The sequence below is a fragment of the Mchenga conophoros genome, linkage group LG6, assembly GCF_057382185.1.
Source record: "Mchenga conophoros isolate Kocher_MC1m ecotype Shallow Benthic linkage group LG6, M_conophoros_male_GT1.1, whole genome shotgun sequence".
Lineage (NCBI taxonomy): Eukaryota > Metazoa > Chordata > Actinopteri > Cichliformes > Cichlidae > Mchenga > Mchenga conophoros.
In genome coordinates this window covers 1,072,235-1,081,920 of record NC_140531.1, presented here as the reverse complement: position 1 = coordinate 1,081,920, position 9,686 = coordinate 1,072,235, and the positions used below count along the sequence as shown (strand labels likewise).

Below are 9,686 nucleotides of genomic sequence, written 5' to 3'. Positions count from 1 at the left end.
CAGAAAGTACTTCAGGTTTTATGAGCACAAAACCCTGTTTAGTCCCTCCCAGGCTCCTGGACTTCTGATTGGCCAACAGTTCATTTTTAACGTTTACATGTGAACGGAGATATTTTTCCAAAACCGCACGCGTGGACGGGATTTGAAAAACAAAACCAAAAACGTTTTCAAAAATACCTGTGTGCGTGTGGACGTAGCCTAAGTCACTGATCATTACACCCAAGTTCACCTCCAGCATACTCTGAGCTGCAGAGGTAAGCAGCTCCAGCTCAGATAACCTTTCTCAGTACCACTCAGTACGAGGAGTGCTTTGAAAAGCAAAAAGACTCTTAAAACAAACTTTATTTTAGACACGACAATGAAACCATAAGTAACGACTGACAAAAATGACAGCACCACGTTTAGCATTAAACGTGTCATTTGTTTTAATAGAAAGTCTTTATTCTGCCTGTTTCACACAATGGCTGCCTTTCAAAGATCTGGCCTACTAAGATCAAACCTAATGTCTCCAAAATGTGCCTACTACAGGGGGAAGGGGATTAACAATAAGAAGTGGTTCTACAAAGCTAAATTATACACACTTAGATACATTTTGAAAAGCTGCTTTGCTCACCTACCTTACTCAGATATCATGTGGACTTAAAGGTTAAAGGGGTCAGGGTAAGGGGACAAAAGTCATGTAGATGAGCATCAACCTGTTGATTGGTGAAACTAAAAGAAAGTAAAAATTGTTTTTCTCAAATTAAAGCTCAGCTCATGCTCAAACTGGTTGAATTAAACCTTTAAAGTGTTTGAATAGAACAGTTTGAGTTTCGGTTCATTAGATCCTGATATGAGTCTAGCAAAGAGAAGGTGTCAGTATCAGCTGCTACTTCTTTAAAACTCTCTCCATTGTTCTCTGTTTAGCTCTATGTTCTTCATCTTCTATGTCTTCCAGTCCTTGGCCTTTTCCCTTTCCATCTCCTCTCCATCTTCCGTCGCACCTGCCTCCAGTTCTCCTTCCATTCTCTCTTTTGTCCTCCTCGACCTGTGTCGCAGGGTGGAGGGCAGACAGTTAGCCAGAAAGAGGACAGCAAAGAGACAGAGCAGAGAGAGGACAGCACCCACGCCAAGTTCCAACTCATGAGTTCCCTGCTTGTCTTCCTCTGCTCCTCCTTTATCCTGGCTCGGAAAGAAGTACACCTTGCCCTCGTCCAGGCTCGGCATCAGCACTGCTCTTTCTAGAGTGTTTCGACTGACCATGCCTCCTTTGTCCACCTCATTCCACTTTCTGTTAGTCATGGTCTGACTTACTTTCTCATAGTAGTTACTGCTGGTGCTCACGTTCCAACTTTCATCTTTGTTTGATGAGTAAATGTCACCGTGTGATCCAACCAGTGTGTCTGAAATGTCAAACTCAAACTCCACACCATCCTCGCTCTTCTTGGCTACTGGCTGCATGAAGTCTAGGTCTAAGTTGACCCTTATCCAGCCTGATCCCCTCGCCAGCCTGCGGGTCCCTTCTCGTCTTGTAGAAGCCTGCCGCTCCTCGTTCTCTTCATCAAAAGAGTTTGAGACAATCAGCTGATCGGCGCACGTAGAAACCAGAAGCTCTGCTCGCAGTAAAGGCCCACCTCCGTCACCCTGAGCAAAGACGCGTTGATTGGAACTGGGTGTCACCATAATAACACTCTCAGCCAATGAGGAGAGACGCAGGGAGAAGGGAAGGTCACTGAAAGAGGAGAGGAGGGAGGCAGTGTCGTCACTGAACTGCAGCCAGACACTGACGGAGGCCTCCTACAGGGAAAACAGGGCAAATTTATCTCAGCTTCAGTGGATTAATGAGACTTGAGGAAGTGGAGTGAAACGAGTGTTTGTCACCTGGTGATAGTGGTACATGGTGTTGTAGGCTGTCACTGTTGCTGTGATGATGGAGGGGTGGGCAGGGCTGGACTTCACTGACATTCCCAGGCCACTGACCGCTTGTACAGACAGATCGCCAGCGCTGACAGTGTCAGAGGACACAGTGATGTCACATGTGCCCAACATGCCATCCCACTGCTCCGAGATAATCTAAGGATGAAGGTGAGAATGAGAGGAGATGCTCAAGAAGTGAAACAATAGCAGTTAACGCATGCACAACTGTCGCCTACATGCAGTGATGTCTTTCCAGGTCTTAATCCTATCACGATGTTTTGGGGCCTGAGGGAAGCCACTCGGGGGTCTTCTACTCTCAGCCAGTTACTGACCAGCTCAGTCACATCTACAAACCAATCTGAGGAACCCAGGTGGTGTGTGGTTCTGCTGTGGGAGTCCAGAGCTGTGAACTGGGTCAGAACCTGGACTGAGGAGCGCTGATACACCGGCACACACCTGAGCAAGAAGAAAACACACGAGGGATTAAAGATCCTGACGTATCTGTGTCTGCATGTTGGAGAAATGTGTGTGCAAGTTTACTCTGAAAGAAAGAGAGAAGCATGTTTTCCATCCAAATGTTGCTGATGACAACACTGATATTTTAATGGCAACACATTCTCCTTCTCAAATTACGTCTCGTCAGGAGCTCTGAGGCACAATAATGTAGTCCATTTTTTCTTTTGGTGGGGGGATTTATTAAAAGCCCCAAATTACATTAACATTCATGCTCCCACTGAACTTATTATTGTTTTTTGTATATTGTTTTTAAATATACAATAATTAAAACAATGATAACAACAACCTTGGTTAGCAGCACCTCAGATTAGAGCCCAGATCAATGCCACACAGAGTTCCTGTCGCAGACACATCTCTGCATCAACTGTTCAGAGCAGACTGTGTGAATCAGGCCTTTATGATCAAACAGCTGCTAAGAAACTACAACTAAGGAAAAGCAACAAGAAGAGATTTGTTTGGGCCCAGAAACACAAAGAGTGGACATTAGACCAGTGGAAATCTGTGCCTTGGTCTGGTGAGTACAGATCTGAGATCTTTGGTTCCACCTGCCGTGTCTTGAACGTAGAAGGTGAACGGATGGTCTCCACATGCATGGTTCCCACTGTGAAGCACGGAGGAGGAGATGTGATGGTGACACTGTTGGGGATTTATTCAAAACTGAAGCCACACTGAACCATCATGGCTACCACAGCATCCTGCAGCAACACGCCAGGACAGCACAATGACCCCAAACACACTTCCAGGCTGTGTGAGGGCGAGTGATGGAGTGCTGCACCTGATGGCCTGGCCTCCACAGTCACCTGACCTAAACCCAATGGAGATGGTTTGGGATGGAGCGCAGAGTGAAGGCAAAAAGGCCAACAGGTGCTCAGCATCTCTGGGAACTCCTTCAAGACTGTTGGAAACCATTTCAGGAGACGACCTCATGAAGCTCATGGAGAGAAGGCCAAGAGTATGCAAAGCAGTAATCAAAGCAAAGGGCGGATATTAGGAGGAATGTAGAATATAAAACATCTTTACTACATAACTCGATATATGTTCATTCATAATTTTGATCGCTTCAGCGAGAATCTAAAATGTAAATAGTCATAAAAATAAAGAAAAACCATTCCATGAGAAAGTGTGTACACACTACACTCTACACATGACTGTGTTAGTACCCACCCAGACAACGCAGTCATTAAGTTCACAGATGATACCATCGTGGTAGGGCTCATCTCAGGGGGAGACGAGGCAGCGTACAGAGCTGAGGTTCAGAGGCTGTCAGATTGGTGTTTTTTTTTTTTGGGGGGGGGGGGGGTAACAACAGTAACAACAATAACAATAATGATATTTATATTTATAACAAGATGCAATAATAACAATGTGCAATAAACACACACTACTTCTTCTTTTTATTACTTAAGTCAAGTTACTGTGTCGTGTTGTGTTGTGTTTGCTGACATGGGACAGTTTTCCAATTTCATTGTACTATTGTGCTATGTATAACTGTGCAATGACAATAAAGAGTTATCTTATCTTATCTTATCTTATCTTATCTTATCTTATCTTATCTTATCTTATCTTATCTTATCTTATCTTATCTTATCTTATCTCAGTGTGTCCAGACTTTGACTGGCAGTGTAAATAAAGTCCATGTTTGTGCCTCATAATGAGTGTCTGTAAACCTCTGACCACTCACTCATATGCCTCCAAAAACTATTCATCTGCTGGATCTGAGGAAGACCTTGCTTGAAAGAAGAGAAATCAGCTTTGACCTGAGTGTAAAATGATGGTTGTGTGGTCGTAATTATTGGATTACTGGCAGGTTGAAAAGATTTCAGTGCAATTTTTCTGCTCCTCCCACACTCTGCCTCTCTCTCATTGACCTGAATGAGGATTTTTTAAAAATATACAAACTGTGAAACATATATTTTTCATAATCATCCCGTTGCATGACCCAGTTTTGGCCAAGCTTTAGCTGTTGGACAGATGGCTGAACTTTTGACTCAATAAGGCCATATCATGCCCCCCCCGTCCTTGGCAGTTGTTGTGCAGTGTTGTGTTGATATGCTTTCTCCAAACATGCTGCTGTGCATTAAGGCCACACATCGTTCTGGTCTTCTAGTTTGTTCAGATGGAACTCTGTAAATCTGTGTCATCATGTTCAGTTCAGAGGAGGCACTTCCAGAAAAGAGAAGCTGTCTGAGATGTAGCTGTTGTTTTTTCTTTGTTTGTTTCTCTGAACACTGCATGCTTTGACCTTTGGGGTGACCTTTGGGTCCTCGAATTTGTACTCCTAGGAAGATTGTGGCATTGTTAACATGTACATGAATGCTTCAGAGCAACAAAGTGCCCAAACTTCAGATTGTACCTTCTTCAGAGATGTGGTCCATCTGTGTGCACCTTCCTCATCAACAGCTTGAATCCATCTCCGATTCTTCTTGCTTTCCTCCTACCTCGTCTCCTGCTCGTCCCTACTTTCCCTACATTCAGCATCCCTACTCTCATCTCCACACTCCCGCCTTCCTTCTCTTCTCTTCTTTTGTCTTTGGCCAACAGTTTCTACCAGGACCCTGTTGACAAATAGTACTGGAGGTGGTTGTTGTTACCCTGGGCCCCGACGGACTTTTTCTGGTGATCCGCGAAAATTTGACACCATGCTCTTCCTGATGCGACCCTTCCCATTCATGTGGGCTTACGAGCTCAAGTACGAAAGATGATGAAAGAAGATGTCAGTTGCTGAATTTGCCTGTTTGCTAATGCTATAGGCCACATTATGCCTTAGATTAAAGATTGTGAAATCATTACACTGTTTTATGATGCATTATACTGCTGAGTTATAAGAAATGCTGTTTGTGTAGAATCATGGCCTTCCTTTTCTGATTAGAAAGAACAAAACATACTGAACAGGAAGCCAAGGCCATAGTTTAGGCTCACTGAGAGAGAAAGAATGTGGATGTTTAGGTTTTGTGACTTTGGGGGGGGGGGGGGGGGGCTGAAGCTATAAGAATGTGAGAAACGGTCAGACACTTCGAGACGTGGCGGACACCCTCCTTTCCACATCTCCCGTCTGGACGTTTATGCTCAAAGTGTTGTATGAAATAATGAGAATTGTATGGAATAAAGAGATTGTTGATTGAGCATTTACACACCGATTGTTGTTCTTCCTTCAGCCCAAAGTTCAAAGAATTGGGATATTTAACACAGGCCACAGCAATGTGGTACTTTTTGGTAAGCAAACGTTTTTATACTCTTACTGTGTTTGATCATGTTTCTGGTAAAAAGCTTACGAGATTACTATGTATCACATTTTTCACTTTTGTCCATGCAGAATATGAATGTAGTATATTCTCATAGAACATCTTGTGACCGGTCTGCAGTTTGTCCCATGATAACAAACATTAAATACACTGGTTTTATACTGCGCAGTATTTCTTTCCGGTAAAATGATGCTAGACCGGATGATTGTGGGGTCATGATGAGTTAATTACATAAACCTTTTCAGTTTTCACACTCTGTTTTCATTTAGGTATTATGTAGTTTGAACCAAGCAGTAGAAGAGTCAGTGTAGTTCAACAGGCCTTTAAGGAAATGGTTACATCTCCAGAGGAGAGAGGAGATAAACACAGATACAATGAACTATAGTACAACAAGTTAAAACAGACTGAAGACACAGCGGGCCTAGTTTTTACCCTTTCTCTGTGATCAGGTTCCATCCATCAATGACATTGAGAGTAGGATCTGCCAAGGAGACATGTAGGGGCACGGAGGGAGCCCAAACCTCCAGACACACAGACCCACTGAGCATGCCCAGATGAAACTCCACCACTGCACAGGTCGACCCTAATCCTGATTCACTGCCATCAACGTAGAGGGTAGAGCAATCACTGGAAACCTGTATGGAAGAGACACATACAAAATATGATATTTGTTTCATCTATACAGTTTAAAGTAATCGCACTGGTTTCCTTTTGGCATTAAAGTTCAATTAGCTGTCTCACGTACTTTTCAGATTTGTGCTAAACCTCTCTAAACACAGTTTGGTAGATGGATGATAATGTTTGGTTTGTGATTTTTGAAAAGGCACGTTACGCTCAGAGTGGAGTTGAATTCTGTTATATTCAGACATCTCTAAAGCCAACATTACAAACCTGGGAAAATATCACCGAAATGATAAAAATGGATAAACATGCATGTTTCATTTTGGGTGAGCTGTTTTTAATCAGTTGTGTACTCCACCTTGCCAAACAATAAAGCTTAGGCATAAATAAAAGTGCTGTGTGAATATGTGTGTGACTGGCTGAATGAGGCTTGAATTGCTCTGAGTGTTCAAATGAAGCAGAAAGGCCCTGTATACTGTAAGGTCCATTTACCCAGAGAGGTTTAGAAACACTGAAGTTTAGTCTTGACTTTGGACCTAGTCAACAGCACAAACTAAATTTAAGGTGAACCAGGTGCAGGTCAAATTTGAATGTCAAGTGACAGCAATCGAGCCGTCTCTGCGATAACCTGGCAAAACTGAGCCACTGAAAAAGACTCCAAGATGTTGTTTAACTGTTTTTGACTTTTACTTTAAGCACTGAGGTAGTGCAGTTGTTTTGGTTAACTAAAAATGGAATTTAAAATGAATTATATAAAACTTAAACAGTTGCCTCTGGGTGCGTTAATTGTAAGGTGACCCTACAAACTGAAATGAGCTGTGGGCCACTGCTGGCACTGTCGTCTCATTGGAGGACACTTTAGTGTTCAAGGAGTACAAAACAAACAAACAAGAAAACACAAACAAATAATACTGAAAATGTTTTGCTTCTTTGCGTTTTCAAACATTGTATAACAAGATAAAACGCAAACTCCCTCTTAACTAACTGAATCCTTTCATTGATCTACCAAACAAACACATTGGTCCTCTCTGTCTGCCCACATACGTGGTAGCACTTCTGCTGTCGTTATGTTCATATTTAACAAAATAAAATGCAGACATGAGCGTACACATTAGTTTGTGACTCTCACTGAACTGACACAGTCCTCAGCATGTTTGTACTCTCTGCTCATACAGTGGGGCAAAAAAGTATTTAGTCAGCCACCGATTGTGCAAGTTCCCCCACTTAAAATGATGACAGAGGTCAGTAATTTGCACCAGAGGTACACTTCAACTGTGAGAGACAGAATGTGAAAAAAAAATCCATGAATCCACATGGTAGGATTTGTAAAGAATTTATTCGTAAATCAGGGTGGAAAATAAGTATTTGGTCACGTCAAACAAGGAAAATCTCTGGCTCTCACAGACCTGTAACGTCTTCTGTAAGAAGCTTTTCTGTCCCCCACTCGTTACCTGTATGAATGGCACCTGTTTGAACTCATCATCTGTATAAAAGACACCTGTCCACAGCCTCAAACAGTCAGACTCCAAACTCCGCCATGGCCAAGACCAAAGAGCTTTCGAAGGACACCAGGAAAAGTATTGTAGACCTGCACCAGACTGGGAAGAGTGAATCTACAATAGGCAAGCAGCTTGGTGTGAAAAAACCAACTGTGGGAGCAATCATCAGAAAATGGAAGACATACAAGACCACTGATAATCTCCCTCGATCTGGGGCTCCACGCAAGATCTCATCCCGTGGGGTCAAAATGATCATGAGAACGGTGAGCAAAGATCCCAGAACCACACGGGGGGAGCTGGTGAATGACCTGCAGAGAGCTGGGACCAAAGTAACAAAGGTCACCATCAGTAACACACTACAACGGCAGGGAATCAAATCCCGCAGTGCCAGACGTGTTCCGCTGCTGAAGCCAGTGCATGTCCAGGCCCGTCTGAAGTTTGCCAGAGAGCACATGGATGATACAGCAGAGGATTGGGAGAATGTCATGTGGTCAGATGAAACCAAAGTAGAACTTTTTGGTATAAACTCAACTCGTCGTGTTTGGAGGAAGAAGAATACTGAGTTGCATCCCAAGAACACCATACCTACTGTGAAGCATGGGGGTGGAAACATCATGCTATGGGGCTGTTTTTCTGCCAAGGGGACAGGACGACTGATCCGTGTTAAGGACAGAATGAATGGGGCCATGTATCGTGAGATTTTGAGCCAAAACCTCCTTCCATCAGTGAGAACTTTGAAGATGAAACGAGGCTGGGTCTTCCAACATGACAGTTATCCAAAACACACCGCCCGGGCAACAAAGGAGTGGCTCCGTAAGAAGCATTTGAAAGTCCTGGAGTGGCCTAGCCAGTCTCCAGACCTCAACCCCATAGAAAATCTGTGGCGGGAGTTGAAAGTCCGTGTTGCTCGGCGACAGCCCCAAAACATCACTGCTCTCGAGAAGATCTGCATGGAGGAATGGGCCAAAATACCAGCTACTGTGTGTGCAAACCTGGTAAAGACCTATAGTAAACGTTTGACCTCTGTTATTGCCAACAAAGGTTATGTTACAAAGTATTGAGTTGTATTTTTGTTATTGACCAAATACTTATTTTCCACCCTGATTTACAAATAAATTCTTTACAAATCCTACCATGTGGATTCATGGATTTTTTTTTTCACATTCTGTCTCTCACAGTTGAAGTGTACCTCTGGTGCAAATTACTGACCTCTGTCATCATTTTAAGTGGGGGAACTTGCACAATCGGTGGCTGACTAAATACTTTTTTGCCCCACTGTATTGACATGACGTGGTCCACAAGTGGCCCCCGGGCTGCAAGTTTGAGACCCCTGCCCAACAATAATACAACACAGAAAACCCCAACAATCATATGACCAGCTCTGGGCAAGCGCTTTGCTGACATTGTTGAGGAAAAACTCTCTTTTAACAGGAAGAAACCTCCAGCAGAACCAGACTGCTCATGAAATTGTGAAATGTGTGTTGTGAGACATGTTGTGAGACATGTTGTGAGACATGTTGTGAGACATGTTGTGAGACATGTTGTGAGACATGTTGCACCTTGATACTATTCTCATTGATGGAGTGACATGTGACTGCAGAGGTAACATCTGACACCTTCTCGTCATGGCTTACAGCCAGCACAATGACGGGCAGCAGCACGGGCTGGTTGTTCAGTATAGCTGTGTTGATCAACGTGTTACTCTGTGGACAGACCAACAGGAAACACACCTTCAGAGCAATCAGATGACATGTGATGGGCATCTGATGGACTTTAAAAGAATTACGTACCTCTGTTATAGGTGCAATGCCAAAGATGTGACGATCTGTGAATGAAAAGATGCTCACTGCTCCTACATGTGATGGCGGGACGGTAGTACGTCTGGAGTACTCCACCCACCAATTAGCAGGCA

General features: G+C 43.5%; 1 protein-coding gene across 4 annotated transcripts in view; it reads right to left on the bottom strand.

Annotated features, from left to right (window-relative positions):
- Positions 1-308: 308 nt before the first annotated feature.
- tmem132a (transmembrane protein 132A) overlaps positions 309-9,686 on the bottom strand; it is a 28,880-nt gene continuing 19,502 nt past the window's right edge. The window contains exons 8-13 of one of the 4 annotated variants that reach the window (XM_085275787.1): positions 9,565-9,686; positions 9,391-9,477; positions 6,087-6,289; positions 2,133-2,352; positions 1,861-2,052; positions 309-1,776 (exon numbers count right to left, since the gene is read on the bottom strand). The exon at positions 9,565-9,686 is cut by the window's right edge and continues 74 nt beyond it. In XM_085275787.1, coding sequence (XP_085131913.1) covers positions 925-1,776; positions 1,861-2,052; positions 2,133-2,352; positions 6,087-6,289; positions 9,391-9,477; positions 9,565-9,686 — 1,676 coding nt within the window. In that variant the 3' untranslated portion in view covers positions 309-924. Of the gene's footprint in view, positions 1,777-1,860; positions 2,053-2,132; positions 2,353-6,086; positions 6,290-9,333; positions 9,478-9,564 lie in introns of all 4 variants that reach the window. The other 3 variants (XM_085275785.1, XM_085275786.1, XM_085275788.1) reach the window with 3 other exon arrangements.